This window comes from Trachurus japonicus, chromosome 17, assembly GCF_045865225.1.
Source record: "Trachurus japonicus isolate A0001 chromosome 17, Traja_1.0".
NCBI classification, from domain to species: domain Eukaryota; kingdom Metazoa; phylum Chordata; class Actinopteri; order Carangiformes; family Carangidae; genus Trachurus; species Trachurus japonicus.
This window is the reverse complement of record NC_140923.1, coordinates 19,707,110-19,726,170: the sequence shown is the minus strand read 5'-3', so window position 1 is coordinate 19,726,170 and position 19,061 is coordinate 19,707,110. Positions and strand designations below refer to the sequence as shown.

The window sequence follows — 19,061 nt, the reverse complement described above, 5'->3', positions numbered from 1 at the left end:
TTCGTTTGATGCCTCAAGAGATGATAAAATGACCAGATTCAATTCAATGACGATTCAATGACCACAATTTCTCCCAGAGCAAAATTAATTTGTATCATCTGCAAAAAAATTACAACTTTTTAACAATTCAGTGAAAACATATTTTGTGTAGGCTAATTATGTAAAGCTTTGGACAAATCACCAATCCTTCTTGTACTGAATTTACTGAATCCAGACACGTATCCCTAATTTGGACACATTTTGAGTAAGACGTGCCTATTATTCTCCTCCTGTTCTCTGTTGGCTGTCATCTACTATTAAAATTCTTTGTAGATGTTTTATTTACCATTTAAAAAAGTCAGTTGTTTCCAGTCTATAGTCATCCATGTGGTGCTTATCACCATTTACCTGTTTCCTCTTTGTCTTATTGCCTTCTAAAAAAAAAAAAAAAGGGTTGTCATTGTCATTATTCCATTTCTGTTGCAAAGCAGTTACAATACCTTGTTGTTGGATGGTGCTTTTCAAGGCATGTTTAAAGCAGAAGTAAGAGATCCGGTCGTTTCGGCTAATGCTGCGTTCCAGGCAGGCTTTTGAAACCGTAAATTACAGCTTCAAGTCACAACTTACGATTTTGTAGCGTACCAGGCAACCCACTCGTGTTTTTCCGACCTGTTTTACCGGTGAAAGTCACTATAACGGCCACTCGTAACTTCCGACCCGTGAACTCGTACCAGATCGAACTGGTACAACTTCACAGGTCGGAAAAACACGAGTTACGAGTTGCCTTGAACGCACCATAACAGTCCTCGTCCCTACGTCACCACATTCACGGCGTCCCTTGGCTGCACACACAGCCCTGCATGCCGTTCTCTCTCCTCATTGGATAAAAACTGTAGGATACGAGAAATGTTTTCTCCTCGGCTCAGAGCAGAGCAGAGTGACTGAGAGACCCGTGTTTCGGTCCAAACACTCTATGTAAGTGATTGCTGTCGGAAGATATAACTGTTTAAGACTTATATTAACACAAATATATCACTTACTTCTGCTTTAATGCTACTCAGTTGAGTTCAGCAAAAATTGATCTTGGTAGGCCTACAAATCTACTGTACACTTTTGAACACAAACATGGGCCTTTGATTATAAGAACAACAGCATACAGTATAGGATGACACATACAAAACAACATCATTTTTAGTAAGTAGGATCACAAGCTTGTCATCTCATTCATCTAGAAAAGAAAAGAAACAACCATGCCCCTAAATCCCCTCAGTAAAGTCCCCTCCTCTCTCATAGCACTGTTCATACTTTCAGTTTCCACTTGTCTTGCATCTTCCATTTTTCCTTTAATTTAAAGGTCTGGTGGAGACATAACTTAGAACATTTTATGATAGTAAAAACAGATTAATGGATACTGTAAATACTTACTTAACATATCTAATCATTAGTATGCTCTTCTGTCATTTGTTTCTGATAACATAAACTTTTTATATGAGGACAAACATGAGATATGATAAAATTGGGAACCTGAAATGGAATTCACACTTGACCTGTTTTTTGGATAAGTAAGCTGAGAGATAGAGCTGAGCAGGATGTTCCTTATTATCACACTGAAAAAAACAACACACTATGTTAGCCTACGTAAATGTTCAGGTCCAGAAGTTTTTACTTACTAAGAAGTTTGATAAGTGGCACAGGATCATGTTTAACTGGGCAACTGGCTACATATTTTGGAAGTTACATTTCACACAATCATTGACAAAAAAGGAGAAAATCAGGCCACAGTTATATTTACTTATTAACATTTTCAAACCAAAAAACAGAATGGGTAATGGTGAAGGTACAGAGACCAAAATCCTCATGAATTTATCCTGAGTTTACACTGAGTTATAGATTTGCACAGTGCAGCAACATTTTGTGTTAGTAATGTTGTATTTTATTATATATCGGCCTGTGCATATTCTCATTTGTCCAGGTCATAGTATCTCAAATGAATTTTCAATCGAAAGCAACTGGACTTGGGTATTTGTCTTTTATTGTCGTTTATTATCACATGAGATGAGCCATCATAAAGCTATATAATTGCTGTGCTGACTACACTCAGGGATGATGACCATCAACATACTATGCAGAGCTTTATTGTGATATATAAAAAAAGCACTAAAAGTTATATGAACTCCTTAAACCTGGATATTGTGGCTTGTATAGAGTATAGAAAGAAGACCTGTCAGCCACTTAGTTAAAAGGCTGTCTTGGTCTGCCCTAAAAGGCCTTTTTCTTTTTTGCACTAGTAATGATTCACAATAAATGGCAGTCCACAAAACAAAAGGAAAAATAAACATGCTTTCTCTTCGTGTAAAATAAATAAATAAAATAATCCACATGACATTGAGTCATAGGGATGGTACCAAATACATTTTCACTCTGTATAAGAAATAAGTTGGACTTTCCAACCATTGAGTCTGCCAGTTGTTTGCTTCCTCTGTGTTTCCAGAATGTGCTCCCCTTTTTTGCAAGTCAGATTTGAAATGACCTTTTTTTCCACCCACCTCCTCCTCCCTGTGTTGTCTGCATCTGGGCCCACTTCTTGTGAAATGTGATGATTAACTTTTTTTTTCTTTAAAAAAAAAAAAAAAAAAGCTAGTCAAAGAGAAAGAAAAGTAAGTAATGTTGAATGAGTTTAGTAAATGTTATTTAGACAAAACTCTTCAACATAGGCTCCTGAGTAGAGGAAGTAGGGGCCTATGCAGTTTCTGTACTGTAGCCTACCAGCCTACCAATACCACACTAAAAAATATACTCATACATAGGCCCACACAGGTTGCACATTACACAAGTGGTCAATCATGTGATGGTGAAGTGTTGTGTTAAAGGGTTTCAAATTCTTACATCGTTTAATTAAAGCAGAAGTAAGCGATCCGGTCGTTTTGGCTAACTTCTTGTCAGCCGATGGAGTTAGCAGTCCCCGCCCTCATCCCTACGTCACCACCATAGACTGTAAAAAGAATGGACGTAGCATCCGTGACGTCACCCATTGGTTTTGGGGAGTCGTTTTTGTGACTCAAGTATGGCGGCCTGAACAGCGCCATGTTGGATTGGCCGGCCGAGAACCCGCCCACTGGCCTCGAAGCAGCCTGTCTCCGGACCTGTCACTCAACGTTTCCGCGCTCTAATTGGCCAGAGTTTGAGAAAAAAACTATCGATTGAGAAAAAAAAACGTGCTGACACCAGGCTTTTAACATGTTTATTGAGGATGTAAAGTCGGCGATTTTAACATGGGGGTCTATGGGGAATGCTCCCTTCTGACACCAGCCCCCAGAGGAAGCCGAGGGGATTGCAGTTTTTTGAACGCGGAAGTGAGCTTCACTTCTCAGACCGACAACTGCCCCCTTGGTCACCACATTCACGCGCATCCCTTGGCTGCACACACAGAGAGGACCGCCCCTTTATGCCGTTCTCTCTCCTCATTGGATAAAGGTTGTAGGATACAAGGAAAGTTTTCTCCTCAGCTTACAGCAGAGCAGAGTGACTGACAGATAAGACCCATGTTTCAGATCAAACACTCTATAAGTGATTGCCGTCGGAAGATATAAACTATTTAAGACTTTTGCTTACTTCTGCTTTAATCACATGTCAATCTGTTCTAACGTCTACCCGTCGCCATGATGAATCTTCACTTGTTGCTATGGTGACAACATCAATCGAGGCTGTCTGATTAAGCTAACTCATGTCACCTGTGCCCTGCCATGGCCCCAGGGAGGCTGTCGGTGGGTGGGCAGCTATTGGCAGGTGTGTTGACTGAGGTGATGGGTTTGGAGCAATAGAAGCGGCTGCTGCTGCTGCTGCTGCTGCTGAATCTCTGGGTGGGACCTAGGAGAAACTTGACGAGTCGAACCGAAACTAACCAATACAACTGCTGCAGTCTGCGGAGGAGAGGCGAGCCGTGCAGAAGAGCTTGTTCAATATTTCTGCGACAGTCCTCCTGGATGTGATGTGTTACTAGCTCGCTGGTTACGCTTAAATGGCTTAAAACAATCCAGTCTATTTATACCTATCGGGAGTTTTTGTCCTTCCTTGGCTGTGCGCGTCTGATTTGCAAAACCTAGAGCTACAAAAATGCCTTTTCTTGGCACTTTTCTGCTCATGCTGGTCCGTCTATCAGGGGCTTTTCCTGTACCAGTAGGTAAGAAGCTTGTCTCCTTGTATTGTATTACTTTCCACGGTAGCTACTAGGTTAGTCAATGAAATAAAAAGCATCAACACAAAATTTGAGAGACGGATTGTTTACTGGTTTAAAGTATCCACGTTCGTTTTGTCCTTTAAAGGGCGTAATCTTACGTAGGCTGGTGGAAGCTGGTCAAGTTGTAGGTGGAAATACTACTGAGCTTTATCCTCGAAGCATTAAAGTCGGTAAGGCTTTGTGGATTTAACTTTTATTGTTGTGCCACTGCTTTTCACGCATTCCTTGTTGGTTTATGATTGAATTTTTCGTGTGGACCTACAAAATAACACGGCGACATCACGGCGACAGCCTTGAGAACAATGACAACAAACAAAACCAAAAGTAAAAAAAAAAAACACAATTTCCGATGTCTGCTCCGGCTGTAATGAAAAGATAATTTATTCGGTAGATTCTGCCATTAAAATGTCGGGTAGTCAAACTGCAATGCATGTATTTTAAGCTCTCAATATGCAACAACTTTTAATGAAATAACGTAATAAAGTTAAACCAAACCCTGTGTGACTGAAAGTGACGTTTTGCGTCATTGCACTACAGGAACTCAAAGGTAATGTTTTGAATAGCTCGCTTCTTCCTCTTTCTCGGTGTTTATGTTTTGGTTTTCTTCCTGCAGATACAGTCATAGTTCAGGTCCAGCAGTGGCTGGTGGTGGGTGGCCAGCGGGTGGAGGAGCAGGTGCTTCTCAATGGAGTCTCCCTCAGGGGTACAAGCCAGGAATCTCAAAACATTATCCACAGCATATCATCTGATGTGCTCCCTCCTTCTCTTATCAGTGCCAACCAGACTTCAGAGCTGAGTAAGAAAATCAACATACCGATACTATAAATAGATGTAATAGCTTGATTAAGACGGGATGTCGTTTTTAAATGGCCTTCATTTCTCTCTGTAGGAAACCACACTATTCTAAGTTCTCGTGAATGCATCCTAGAGGGGTCTCAGCTGCACTGGACAGACCGTGTTTTCTATGATGGGAAGGTCTATCTCACTCTGGACCACAATGGCACATGGACAGCCCAGGTACCACAAGCATCTCACCTCAAAGCATTGTGGGACCAGGAGCTGCAGCACACAAAGACAGGAAGGATTCACCTTCAGGAGAACTGCATCAGGCTAATGCGAGAGTTGAAGCTCTCACGGGAAGAGTCAGGTATGATTTCTTTTTGTACCTTGGGGACAAGTTTCATGATTAAGTTTTAAGCACAGTGATGCATAATAAGAAGTTTGTCAGGGTTGCAATGTCACTCCTAGCATATTCATTTTTAAAATCATAACATGCCAACAGCAGCTGATATTATGGCTTTGTGCTGTGTTCATGAGCTGGCAATGAAACTAATTAAATGACTAAATTAGGTACATTTTTTTTAACTTGACAAAAATACATAATGATTGGTTACAGTATTTGTAGACAAAATCATGACAAATAGTAAAACAAGTGATGAGAATAGTATACACCACGGCTGCAATTAATGACTGTTATGTTTATTGTCAATTTATGACAATAAACATAACAGTCATTGTCCTGATTTTGGTCCATCCTATTTTCTTAGAGACCAACACAAGGTCTTTAGATAGGCATATTCTGTTTAATAGTGTTCATTTTGAAAGACTGTTGCATTAAATTCAGTATCTCCCTGTGACTCTTAAAAGGTTGAAAAGCGGGCAAAAGTACCTTATGTAGTACTGCTGCCTGTGGCTCATGGAGGCATCTGATGGCATCAACTGTTAATCATATGATATAATGTGTGCTTAGAAAAAGTAAAACACCAATGTGTCCTCGTGACTGCACTCCATCTCCACATACAGTCTGCACATGTTTTGCAGTAACCACTCATGCTGACAAGCAGTCAGGTTACAGATTTGAAATGTTTTCTTAGTTTCAGGGATTCCTGTACCTCAAATTTTAATCCCCATCTTGGCAGTTGTGGCTTTTGCCGGCCTAATCATAATCACCCTCCTGCTCTCCAAAAACAAGGGTGAGTAAATAAAATATTTTCCTTTTTGAATAATGATAATAAATTAAGTTGTGCAGTTTTTAATTTGTTACATTTTCAAAGGCACCTTTAATTGCACACCAAAATGATTCATTTTCAAAAGTGGATTAGTCTTGTGTTGCTTATTGTCAGTTTTATATGAGCAACAATTTAATGTTTACCTTTCATTAATGTGGTACCTTAGTTAAACTAGTTAAATGCAGCATAATTTGGCTTCATTTTAAAACATGTCCTGTCACATGATTTTTGGTATGGAGCCTCATACTCACGGGGAAACGTAAAGCATGGTCATGTGTTTTGTCTTTTCTCACATTCTGCCTAGGTCTGGGGCAGCCTGGAGGTAAGAAAACAAAAACCCCTGTGTTTTCTCCTTGGTGTCTATAAGATGGATAAGAAGTGAAATACCGCATAACTTGAAATTTTCATACTTGTGTGTGTATGTAGATAGTGTATGTTTATTCTTCTTTGCTTTGTAGTTACTCAGTAATGAATGTTGTAACTATTGTGTGCTCTTGTGCTTACAGGGGTTCTCGGCTCGATAATACATTACCCAAAGGACATGACCGAAATGAGTTCAGATACAAAGGCTGATGGATACCGTACCTTGTAGTTTAGTGATCTAGCTGCAACGCAGGCTGATGTATAAGCTCCATACTGTTTCTGCTGTTGACTGTCCACCTGCTGATATAACCTGTGTAGAGTGTCACTCCAAACCCTTGTTACTGCCTTGGGTTTCTATCCATGTACCACGATTTATAGTGGCTCTTTATACTTATGTATTTATGCACACACACAACTAAAGTACATCCACTACTTCGAGCAATGCGCAATTGATGCACAGGCATATGTTTCACCAGTATGTTATATATATTCAGGTAAACATATGTAGAAATGTAAATAGTATTTTAAATGTATATTGCTAATTAAGACCATGAATTTCAATGTTATCCAGTGTGTAGATAAAGCCCTGTAGCCCTGTTTTTTTTTTTGTTTTCCCTGAGACCAGTCACCATGAAACTGCCAAATGTGTCCAGGTGTCCAAAAAGTCTACTGTTATATTGTTTTGTCTGAAAAAATTACCTTACATGAATTAATGTTTTCAAATGTCTTGTTGATATTCTGTGTATTGTGTCCTGTTTTGTCAATGTAAAATTTTAAGAACCATCTCATTAAAATACTTTTTAAACATGTGTTGTATATTGTCTTATTTTTCACTTGGCTTAATCTGTAGTACAGATTCTGGGCAGGTGATGTTGGGAAGTAGGAAATATAAAATAATATAAATAAAGAAATATATTTAGAGTTAAAAGGTAGTTTTTTGTTTGTTCAGCTTTTAACACTAGTACAAACATGTACTTGGCCATTGTCTATATGTACGTTGTAGATGAGATGTGCTTTAGAAATAATGGGACATTTTCACCTTATCTAAATTTTGTGATGGATTAGAAGGTCTGCACCTAACAGATCAATTATTTAATCTCATTAATCTAGTAAATTGACACTTATCTAATCATAGTCACTCCCTTGGTCACAAATTTAAGGCCATATGAAGTAATGCTTTGAATCTGTATTATTTCTGCTTTTAGCTTTACCATGACCATTTGATTTATATCATGTAAAGGACAAAGGAGAGCCAGAACGTGTAGCTAGTTGTTAAATCCCACATTAACACGAAGTGAATGGTCCTCTAAAGATTGAGTGAGGTCTTTGATTTTCATTATGATAATGTGACTAATTATCATCATAGTCAGTCTGGCAAGGCAATAAAAGATCTAATAAACATGTTTATGATAGGTGAACCCACCCCTAAAAATATACTGGATCAGAAAATATATCCAGGGTAATTTAAAGTATACATCTGGAGTAGGTTACCTTCATCTCATGCTTAAATGATACGATTAAATGTGTTGGAAATAGATGCGCCAAACTTCCAGTGGTCAAAATATCCCATATCTGTCCTCAAAGGTGGTGGTTATCATCTTTGTCCAGTAGGTGGCGGTGAAAGTAGGGGGTTGTTTTCGGACCGGACGTTGATTTATATGGAAGTCTCCTCCACCAATCACATTCACGCATTTGTAAACGTTACCATAGCAGTGTGGACCAATCACAGGAGGGCTTTCGGACATTTAAACCGTTGTGTCGTCACTTCCTCCAAATTCAAACTCTAGAGGCAGAAGTCTGAGAACGGCTCCAGTTCCTGCGGTGCAACCCACGTTTTCTGGAAGAGGTGAGCTCGGTTAGTTTATCTTTTGGATGAAAATGTTAACTTTAGGCTCAGGTAGTAAGTGTGGTTTAAGTTTAACTTTAGAAACGATTGGTTATTCCGCTTTCTGTTTGGCAAATGTAACGCTACGGAGTTGGGTGTTAGCTTGTGTGTAACTTACTGTTGTAGCAACGCGATTTGCATTGTTTTCTCAAAGCGAAATTCAACCTTAAAGTAGTGCTTACGCTGCCTCTGGCACAGCTTTAATGACTATTGTTTGTTTCCCCTGGTGTCAGGTTGTGTGAAAACCCGAATAAGATGGCGCAGTTTGGGTTTGAGAACGACATACACAGTATTTTAAAGCTGGATATGCCCATCACAAACGCTCCCATGGCGAGGTGGCAGAGGAAGGCCAGCTCATCAAACACCTCTGCCCTGAGCGGACTGTCGCCTGGAAAAGCTGCCAATGCGTCGCTAAGCTCGTCCAAAACACCGAGCAAAACACCAGGTACGTGTGCGTGCCCATTGTTTTCTTCCACCCCTAGTTATGAAGTGCTTTTGTCGCAGCCAATACTAACCAATGTCTGCTTTTATTTAATCATATTCATGTTTTGTATCATAGGCAAAAGTAAAAAACAAACGCCATCTAAAATGGGAGGCGACCGCTTCATCCCAGTCAGAAACAGCAAACAAATGGACGTGGCAAGTTTCCTGCTCACAAAGGAGAATGAGCCAATGGACACAAACGACACAGCTGGAACAGCCGTAAGTGGTTTGTTTTTATTTCTCTCTTTCTGATTCCCATGTAAGTTATGCAGTTTATTGATCAAGGTTATTTCTGCCCTTAAAGGAAAACCAGAAAGCCTGGTCCATGTCCCTGAATGGATACAATATTGAGGATGCAAAGATCCTGCACCTTGGTGGGAAACCACTGAATGCACCAGAGGGTAAGAATATTTGTTTGCAAACATTGTTCCTGATGGGAATGATGCCTAAATATAAAAGCTGACCTTTAAAACAAACAAACAAAATAAACGTTGTCCCTCCTGATTTACAGGATATCAAAACAACCTGAAAGTCCTCTACAGTCAAGGTGCAACTCCTGCCTCAACCAAAAAGACAAGATACATATCTTCAACTCCTGAAAGAATCTTGGACGCTCCAGAGCTTCGAAATGATTTCTGTAAGTGTTTATGCATTTGTTATCTTAATTCTGTGCATCACATTACGGGCAGTGATCAGTGCATCAGCTTTGATACCAAATGGAAAGTATTCTAATCAGAAATATTGTTCCAGGATACCACTAAATACTCATTTGAACCTTTTTTTTTTTCCTTCTCCATCACAGATTTGAATCTGTTTGACTGGAGCAGTCAAAACATTCTTGCTGTGGCTCTTCATGACAATGTTTACTTGTGGGATGCCAGTCAAGGAGAAATCACTCTTCTCATGAAGTTGGAGCGTGAGGAAGACTACATCTGTTCACTGTCCTGGACCAAAGAGGGAAACTACCTAGCTGTCGGCACCAGTGATGGCAAAGTTCAGGTCAGTGTGGGGATAAGCACACATTTGGATCATAACGGCAGATGACATGAAAGAATTGAATTAATTAATTTCTAATTTTTTTTTATTCTTTCTTTTTTTTTTTTTTAAATATAGTTGTGGGATGTTGAAAACCAGAAGCGTTTACGCAGCATGGCCAGCCACACGACTAGAGTTGGTAGCCTGAGCTGGAATGACTTTGTTTTATCCAGGTATTATTATTATTTAAATTACATTTTATTAATTTAGAATTACATCAGTTTTCTTGAGCTCAGATGTAATGTGATCTCCACTGTCCACCCCTAGTGGCTCGAGATCAGGACACATTCATCACCATGATGTGAGAGTGGCAGACCATCATATCTCCACGCTCCAAGGCCACTCGCAGGAAGTATGCGGGCTCAAGTGGTCCCCTGACGGACGATACCTGGCCAGTGGAGGCAACGACAACTTGGTGTGTGTATGGCCCCGTGTGGGGGAGGGCAGTGCCGGCAATGACACCCAGTCAGTCCGCAGCTGGAGTGAACACCAAGGAGCTGTGAAGGTGAGCAGCATAGTACTCAACTAACAAGATTTGGAGTGGACATGTAAATTCTTTGTCGTCATATTGTCTCCCGGAGATGTGTAAAATGCGACTTATATTGGATATATGTTATTATTGTAGGCTTTGGCCTGGTGTCCATGGCAGCCAAACATCCTTGCATCTGGAGGTGGTACCAGTGATCGTCACATCCGTATCTGGAATGTAAACAGTGGCTCCTGCATCAGTTCGCTTGACACTCAGTCCCAGGTAATTGGACACATCTAAACCTTGAAGTCTCTGTGATACTTTTTCAAATGTACATAATCTTAATTTGGAGGTGATGACATGGGTGCTTAATTTTGCATTTCAGATCTCATCTCTGCTGTTTGCACCCAACTACAAAGAGCTGGTCTCTGGGCATGGATATGCCCACAACAATGTTGTTATCTGGAAGTATCCCTCTCTCACCAGAGTTGCAGAGCTCATGGGTAAATAACTGTTAAGACTGAACAGACCGTTTTGTGCTTGCTAATTCATGCTTTGCCTTGATACTTTAGGGAAATCTACTCCAGTGCTTCATGGTTTTTTCGGTGGTCTTAACTTATTCTTTTATTTTAGGCCATGAAGACAGAGTTCTCAGTTTGACTATGAGCCCAGACTGCTCTACCCTTGCGTCGGTTGCTGGAGATGAAACGATTCGCCTGTGGAAGTGCTTCGAAGTGGATCCTATTAAGAAGAAGGCTAAAGACAGGATGGTCAAATCGACCAGCAGCGTCATCCATCAGTCAATCAGATAATTTTTGTTTAACTTGATCTGACATTTTTTGGTCTATGCTGAATGATTTTGTGCAAATGTTTTATTTAATCAACAATAAAGATTTCCACCCATTGTTTTAGCCATAACTAGCATCTTACTGCTCCTGTTGGTGGTTATTGCCCTTGGTTGTTTACCATATTGGAAGACGTGTATAAAGTACAGGTGTTGATTTCAAGTGCTACTGTTCTGGAAATGTATTCATAACCTAAAAGTAGCTGATAATGCAATCGTGATAAACTGTATATAATGCACTAGGTTACAAATGCATTTGTTTACCTTTGTATATGCCTCTGTCAGTAAATTGACATGTATTCTACAATATTAAACTTATATCTTTGACAATCTCTTTTTTTCTGTTAAAAATCTCCTGCACTCCTTATACTATACTGCAACTTGTTTCAGCTGCAAACACATTTGCACACAATGATTTGATTATCTTCAAGCATATCTGACGTCATCTGAAATCTGGTGTATGTTAAGAATTTCCTGCTTCTTTTCTTCATTCCTCTGAGTTCCAGTTCCCACATTACTCTCAATCCATCGCAGGACACCGCTTGATGTTTTGATAAAATATACAAATTAGCAGCCCTTTGTCAGGTTGATGATCTCATCTACAGGATCATTGGTATGTGTTCATACCAGGGAGTGGTCAAATGACGTACTTTTTTTTTTTTTTTGAAGCTATATATTATCTTGTCCTTCCAAGGTATTGAAGAATAGATGAATTAAAGCAGTTGGAAAAGCAGGAGTGGCCGATTTCACTAAAGCCAAAATGCTAATTTCCCTTTAAAGTTTTCAAAAGCCTTTTAGGTAGTGTGCCGATATGGTCATCTCCTCCACTTCCAGTATAAAATGCTGTGAAACCCGATTGGTTGGGGTGAACTAGAGCTGCTGTATGCTTTTTTTTTTTTTTTTACTGAAAAACTTTGTCACCCGAAGAAGTGGTGAAGTTGTTTTTTTTTGTAGGGATCCTCATCCTTCAGTCTCAAATATTTTATTGTTTTTTGGTAAACAGGATTTTGCTGGCAAGCATATGATAACTTCTCTATTAGAATCTTTGGACTCAGTGAAGCAGATCACAAAAATATTAATTTTATTGCTAACCTTTTGCTGAAACGGGGAACAATGACAGCATTTACAGTTTTAATATCAGAAACAGATTCATCCGCTGAACATTGCGGGGACTGATCGTAACATCCGTCAACAGGGATTTCTGTGGGAAATACCGGACCTGATATCAACATGCTACTGTAGCAGTGGGTCAGATCATTCTTCTGCTGTCACTGAACATGTGTGATCAGCAGCACTCGAACAATCATCATTCTTTAGTGAAACAACCATCTACATCATTTGTTGTAAAGCATTTAGTGTTGCAAAACTCAAAGTATTAGTATAGAAGAGCACACATGCAAAAAGTGCAAAATGCATCAATTCTGTAATATACAGGATAACACTTCTTTTCCACAATTCTAAAATTGAAATATCGAGGTCTGCTATGTCTCTTACAACACTCAGATCTGTAGCGATACCATAACAGCTTTCCAAATGAAACAGATCTTTATCAAAACTTTTTTTTTTATTTCAAAAGATAAATAACAACTGAAAAAAAAAAAGAAACAAAATATTTGACATTTACAATGAAAACTTGTTTTGGCACTTAACATTAAAGCAATTATTTACATGGTTTACAAGTCTTCAGTGAAAACTGTGTGATACTTCCAAGTAACAAGCGTGATGTCAGACAAACAGTGTAGGTCGAGCTCGGGTTGCTTAAGCTCGAGTTGAAGAATACTATCAGTGACAAGATGAGCATCAGTCAACATAACAGTGTGCGTCACAGTTAATAGTGTTCACAACAACTAACAAACACAATGTCACATGCAGAGATCACCAGCAAGCCATAACTCGCCATTCATATCCCAAGAAGTGTACATATCATTTTAACAAAGACTAGATTTATATGAAAATTATGAGGTTTTGTTAGTAGTATATTGGACTCTGTGCCACTCCCAATATGCTAAAAGGTATGAGTGATGAATGACATATTAGTGTCCCATCTCTAGAGTCACTGTTAAATTTCTTTTACTTTGCTCAGGAAGATTTTGCCATTGGTGTGGTGGTTCCCGTTTTCCAGGTGTTTCCCATTGGCCACCACGGCGACAGGTTCACTGGTTGAGCCGTTCCGTTTCGGCTTGTCATCTGCGGTAGGGAGCCGTTTGCCCTTTATATAGGCCTGCACCCAAAAGTTGGAGAAGAGGAGGAAGAAGAAAACACCATACATCCAGATCAAGTGGATCCACGTGGGGACCTGGTAGTCACATTTCTCCATGAAGTAGTACTGGCTGATGTGAATGGAGACCAGAACAAACTGTGTCTGTAAAACAACAAGGAAAAGAGCAGGTAGTTATTAAAAATCTAAGACTGACTCAGATCTGTAGCGATATGCAAGGCATTTCAATACAAACATTTAAAAAAAAAAAGGGGGGGGGGACATACAAGCTGGATTGCAGTCATGTACTTCTTCCACCAGAGGTATTTCTGGAAGCGAGGCCCTGCAGCAGAGAGTCCGTAGTAGAAGTACATGATAACGTGTACTGTTGCATTCACCATGGCATGGAAGGAGCCCATTCCTCCAACTTGAGGAAAAAAGACACAGCAAATGATTTGTTTAATTTCAGCATTTTGTTTTCAGCCATCAGTTGAACTAAATCTACCCTCTCAAGCCCCAACAGCTCTGGACACAGTGTAAACTTATAAAATGTTACATTATGTCATTATTCATGCTGAGCAAACCTCACCAGGAGTCAGGGTGACGCCCCACCACCATGTCCAGGGCATGAAGGAGTGGTGGAAAACATGGAGAAATGTGATCTGGGATTGTTTCTTCCTCAGCACAAAGAATAGCTAGGAGAAAAAGAAATAATAGAATAAACTCAAGTGAACTAAGATATGTCACAAGAAAAGGCAAAAATTCATTTAGAGACTTGAAAGTGTCCTTACTGTGTCAAGGAGTTCAATGTACTTTGAAAAATAAAATAACCAAGCCACCCGAATCATCTGGGGAAAGGAAAAGAAGAAAAAATCTGTAATCTCAAACATCTAGTGATGAACAACCAAACAACATCAACATTTATTCATCTAGGTTCAGCTTTTTAAAACAGGTCAAATAAATCAGATCGAAGCACATAAGGAACCATTCAATGACTTACCCTGAGAGCCTGTGGGCTGTTGGAGGTGTCAATAAGGTCACATCTCCATGTGTAGGTGGTCCCCCATCCCGACATCAAGAACTAGGAGTCAGACACACACCAACAGCTTTTGTTAACATCAAACTTAGAAGCACTCTATTTTTTTTTTTAAAGCACAGGGACTGGTTAAAGCAGAAGTAAGCGATCCGGTCGTTTTGGCTAATGCTGCGTTCCAGGCAGGCTTTTGAAACCGTAAGTCACGACTTACGACTTAGTAGCGTTCCAGGCAACCCGTAACTCGTGTTTTTCCGACCTGTTGCCTGTGAAAGTGCACTTTAACGGCCACTCGTGTTTTTCTGACCCGTGAACTCGTACCAGATCGAACTGGTACGACTTCACATTTCGGAAAAACACGAGTTATGGGTTGCCCTGAACGCACCATAACTTCTTGTCAGCCGATGGAGTTAGCAGCCCCCGCCCTCATCATGGATCTATTGGTCCTCGTCCCTACGTCACCACATTCAGGCGCATCCCTTGGCTGCACACACAGCCCTTCATGCCGTTCTCTCTCCTCATTGGATAAAACTTGTAGGATACAAGGAAAGTTTTCTGCTCGGCTCAGAGCAGAGCAAAGGGACTGACAGACCCGTGTTTTGGTCCAAACACTCTATGTAAGTGATTGCCATCGAAGATATAACTATTTAAGACTTATATTAACACAAAAATCCCGCTTACTTCTGCTTTAACTGAAAACTCAGTTAGTTGTTGTTGTTTTTCATACCTCATAGACTATGTAGGCGTTCAGTAAAACCATGCTGAGGTTGTAGACGATCATGGCTGTGTTTAGACGGAAAGGTTTGCGGTTTGCCATCAACCGAGGCCCGACGTACACGGAGCAGAAGACATAGGCCATCAGGATGGTGGTCATCTGTACAGGACTCTGCATCAGGGGGTAGTCTCTGACTCTGGCATCTGGGAGGATCAAAAAACACACACACACCCACACATTCAGTAGGTATACATATGGAAGATCACTTGCAAATTCAGTCCAGGTATATGGCCACGTTCAAGGTGTAATCTTCAGAAAACAAAGACACAAATGCCGCATGATGGAGGCAAAGATATACCCTACTTACCAGTTCTAGATTGTAGATAACTGTGGAGTCTTAAAATGCTTGACGCGGCTTCTCGCAGCATGATTACTGCTTTGTTTGTTCTGTTCTATTCAACCCCTGGGAAAAAAATATGAGAAAACCAGATATTCAGAAACCAGGGAGATGAAGAGTGATCATAAAGTGAGGCTGGCTGGGTGAGGCGAGCAACCAACCAGGCGACCTGTCCAGCTGCTTCCCCACTGACTGAACAAACAGGAGACAGCTGCACAGGCTCATCAAACAACCCTCGGTGGCATAATGTATTCACAAGCTTTCAAAAAAACAAAACAAAACAAAAAAAACAGGACAACCATAAAAGAAAAAATATCAATCTAAAGTTTAGATGCTAGATTGCAAGCTACTTTCACTGTTTTTTTTTAGCACTAATGTTGCACTCTGTTCAAAATCAATTAAATCAATTAGAGAGAGAAGAAAAACAATTCTACATTGTGAACATAGAAAATCAGTGAGTTAAACAGCCTATATGAAGGATTGTGAAACATCTCAGTCTTGCTGTCAGTCCAAATACAATGAAATACTCTCGTGCTGACTAACAGAGCAAGTCAAACAGGTGAGGCAGAGAACTTGGCCCATATGGCCAACCTTGCTGCGCTACCAAGATCTGGGCTGATTGTGAACTTCCACGGGGGCCAAAGCACACAATCACGATAAAAGCAGCAGATTGAATGTCTGAATCGGTGTTCGACACTAATCTATCCACAGTAGGAGTAAAGAGAAACTAAAACTTTTTTTTTCTCTTTTTTTAGCGCAGCAGCGAGCTAACATCTCTCTGCTGTTGCATTCATACAAAAAGTGACTCACCGGCTGAGCGCAGGTCCTCAGCTCCCACTCCTGAAACAAGCAGAACAGGCAGAGCTCAGCCCTGCGGATCCAACAGAGCAGCAGCACCACCACTCAGACTGCTCAGGTGGAGACCAGGTACATGCAAAGCTAAGTCCGTGTGTGGCAGCCTCCACCCCTCCCTCAGATGTCCTACAGGTGGTGTTTTTTTGTTTTGTTTTTTTTAAGAAAGAAAGAAAGAAATTAAAAATCCAACAGGAGCTGAAACAGAAACAGGCTGAGAGGAAGCAAGAGTAAAGGTTTGAGGCTGGCTGGCTATGACAACTATGGGACTGAGCTCATTCAACTCAATTTAAACCCCAGGGCAACTACTACAGACCTTGCCGGTTTCAGGACCACACCCTGTTTCAGTGCTAAGCTCCACCTATCTCTCCTCATTTAGCCTGTTTGTGATTGGTCTGTCCCATCAGTGGTGGTGAAGGAAGATGTGGTCAGAGTTGTAAGGGGGCTTAAAGAAATCAACACCCAGGGGGGGAATATCCTCTTATCAGGGTCACAACAACAACAAAAAGAGTTAATAAGCAAGAAATAAAATAAAATCCTACCCTATGTGACAGATAAATTAATAATAAACTTTTAAATAAAAGTATGAATAAAGTGAAAATGTTGGAGGTTAAAAGTTTATAAAATCTGACCTTAGTGAAATAATGACTTCATACTGCAACTCCAAAAAGGTCGGATCATTTACTAGACTTAATAGATCTCAAAAATATCCCTCAGACATTATTTGGGTTAAAGGTAAAATCAGATACACCCACTAACCTTATGTCATTATGTGTCGCCCATCCCTGACTGCGTGGTGTCACAAAGGGGATGGGTTCCTGTCCAACCCTTCGCTGCTGTGACGACTGCTCCTGTGTCTCTGGTTTTACCTGTTCCCCAAGCACTGGCACAAGGACGGGCGTAAGCTTGAAATTTTGTCCTCAACTACGTGTGTTAAACTAAAAGGAATGAGAGGAATCTGTGCACGAGAGAGAGAGAAGAGGAGGGGAGAAAATATAACTGTCTGCTTACATAGTGTTTGACACTTTATCACATGTTAGCTCTGTCGTAAAGTGCAGATTCAAATACCTCAGACTTTAAATCATTTAAAGTGGAACGTTACACATAAATCTGTATGTAAATATGATAAGGTGTATTTCCATTTGCAAAACTTGCAACAGGTTTTTATCGAATTTTAAAAATCTGCATGCGTGCATAGATGCTGTACAAGCCAGACACTGGGTTTTGTCACTTGTATATGTAGGCTATACGATGCGTTCAGGGCCTGACAGTGCATAGGATCAGTCGGAGGATTTGGCTGCATATTTCAGTGAAGCCCCAACAAGTGATCATTAAGACACTAAATGGCCACTCAAAGGTGTGGCTCTCACTCTCAGTCACTCCATTGAGGTCAACAAAATCTCAAATAAGAGTGAAACAGCTTTTTAACAACTGTTTAGTTTCGCCCATTGATAGTGTGGTGGTGGGGGAAGGGGGGGGTGCAGCTGTTTACTTGATTGTCTCTGCGGAGGAGAAGCTGCACAGGAGAATTTGCATTTATGTGCATGTCGCTCATCAGCTGAGGTTTCTGGATAATAAAACACCATCTCATATAGTTGGAAAACTGACCAAAACATAATATGATGATTCAGATTCAGATTCAGATTCAGCTTTATTTGTCCTTTACAAGGAAACTTGTTTTCACCCCCGTACGCCACACACAACCTCAAGATACATAAATACATAAATGTTGGGGGATGACAACATGTTGAAGAAACAGGAGGAGCAGTAGAGGAGGATAGGCTGAATTATGCTCTTGTACAGTAACAGTGGGAGGTGGGGGGCCACTGAGAGAGCTCTCAGTTTCCTGATGGCAGAGAGTCTTTGTTGGCTGCGTTTATGGATGTCATGGATGTGTGATTCAAAGGTGAGTTTATTGTCTATAATGAGTCCCAGGTATCTGAAAGTATCTACCACCTCTACGGCTTCTCCGTTGATGCTGATGGGGTTGTGGGTGGGGAAGGGGGTTGACTTGCCTGTGCTGGGGGAGGTGATGATGACCAGTTCTTTGGTTTTGGACACATTGAGGTGCAGATGGTTGTCAGAGCACCACTGTGTGAGGTGAGAAATGGAGTTCTGGTATTCTGTGAGTGAAGTGTCTAATAGTCCAACTACGACAGTGTCATCTGAGTATTTGAGATATGTGTGTGTGGGTGAGGGGCTGATGCAGTCATTAGTGTAGAGGGTAAACAGGAACGGGCTCAAATAGTCGAAACACTGCTTCTATTAAGAAACTAAATATGCAGATGTGCAGTATGAACTTAAGACATTATCATTTTGCAATAACACACTCGAATGATGGAGATTCAGTTTCTGTCATTGTCTCTAATCACATCAGCAGCTGTTTTTCATAGCAACCATGTCAGTACACACACACTCCCTGTTGTTCTCGGTCTTGTGACCGTTTAACACTGACTTAGGTCGAGGTTTTGCCCGGTGGCAGAATTGATCAGATAGATACTAACAAACAACAGCACAACGTGACATTGTTCGGAGACTATAGTTCTCTGGCCATCAGCATAAC

General features: G+C 40.6%; 3 protein-coding genes across 3 annotated transcripts; 2 read left to right on the top strand and 1 right to left on the bottom strand.

The window, feature by feature from the left end:
• Positions 1-3,884: 3,884 nt before the first annotated feature.
• Positions 3,885-7,056, top strand: LOC146970540 (uncharacterized). The gene is made up of 6 exons (XM_085803970.1): positions 3,885-4,159; positions 4,830-5,012; positions 5,106-5,363; positions 6,091-6,189; positions 6,530-6,547; positions 6,732-7,056. Exons 1-6 carry the CDS (start codon positions 4,093-4,095, stop codon positions 6,815-6,817), a joined length of 711 nt encoding a protein of 236 aa, XP_085660096.1. The 5' UTR covers positions 3,885-4,092; the 3' UTR covers positions 6,818-7,056.
• A 1,257-nt stretch (positions 7,057-8,313) lies between these two features.
• Positions 8,314-11,378, top strand: cdc20 (cell division cycle 20 homolog). Its single transcript, XM_085805073.1, has 11 exons — positions 8,314-8,434; positions 8,707-8,918; positions 9,033-9,175; positions 9,261-9,357; positions 9,468-9,593; positions 9,759-9,955; positions 10,070-10,164; positions 10,259-10,496; positions 10,617-10,742; positions 10,846-10,963; positions 11,094-11,378. Exons 2-11 carry the CDS (start codon positions 8,729-8,731, stop codon positions 11,270-11,272), a joined length of 1,509 nt encoding a protein of 502 aa, XP_085661199.1. The 5' UTR covers positions 8,314-8,434; positions 8,707-8,728; the 3' UTR covers positions 11,273-11,378.
• Positions 11,379-12,825: 1,447 nt separating this feature from the next.
• elovl1a (ELOVL fatty acid elongase 1a) lies at positions 12,826-16,834 on the bottom strand. Its single transcript, XM_085804362.1, has 8 exons — positions 16,457-16,834; positions 15,617-15,712; positions 15,262-15,452; positions 14,502-14,582; positions 14,293-14,349; positions 14,091-14,196; positions 13,789-13,928; positions 12,826-13,666 (listed from the first exon to the last, which is right to left on the bottom strand). The coding sequence occupies exons 2-8, from the start codon at positions 15,675-15,677 to the stop codon at positions 13,364-13,366; spliced, it is 939 nt and encodes a 312-aa protein (XP_085660488.1). The 5' UTR covers positions 15,678-15,712; positions 16,457-16,834; the 3' UTR covers positions 12,826-13,363.
• Positions 16,835-19,061: the final 2,227 nt, after the last annotated feature.

What these genes read in the sequence shown, in the direction of transcription:
- LOC146970540 (XM_085803970.1), top strand. Translation starts at nt 4,093, where the DNA reads ATGCCTTTTCTTGGCACTTTTCTGCTCATGCTGGTCCGTCTATCAGGG. An exon ending in CAACCAGACTTCAGAGCTGA is followed by an intron (nt 5,013 to 5,105) that starts GTAAGAAAATCA and finishes TTCTCTCTGTAG; the next exon opens with GAAACCACACTATTCTAAGT. An exon ending in GCTCTCACGGGAAGAGTCAG is followed by an intron (nt 5,364 to 6,090) that starts GTATGATTTCTT and finishes ATGTTTTCTTAG; the next exon opens with TTTCAGGGATTCCTGTACCT.
- cdc20 (XM_085805073.1), top strand. Translation starts at nt 8,729, where the DNA reads ATGGCGCAGTTTGGGTTTGAGAACGACATACACAGTATTTTAAAGCTG. An exon ending in AATGACTTTGTTTTATCCAG is followed by an intron (nt 10,165 to 10,258) that starts GTATTATTATTA and finishes GTCCACCCCTAG; the next exon opens with TGGCTCGAGATCAGGACACA. An exon ending in CGCTTGACACTCAGTCCCAG is followed by an intron (nt 10,743 to 10,845) that starts GTAATTGGACAC and finishes TTTGCATTTCAG; the next exon opens with ATCTCATCTCTGCTGTTTGC.
- elovl1a (XM_085804362.1), bottom strand. Translation starts at nt 15,677, where the DNA reads ATGCTGCGAGAAGCCGCGTCAAGCATTTTAAGACTCCACAGTTATCTA. An exon ending in GGGCGTCACCCTGACTCCTG is followed by an intron (nt 13,929 to 14,090) that starts GTGAGGTTTGCT and finishes TTTTTCCTCAAG; the next exon opens with TTGGAGGAATGGGCTCCTTC. An exon ending in ACATGACTGCAATCCAGCTT is followed by an intron (nt 13,667 to 13,788) that starts GTATGTCCCCCC and finishes GTTGTTTTACAG; the next exon opens with ACACAGTTTGTTCTGGTCTC.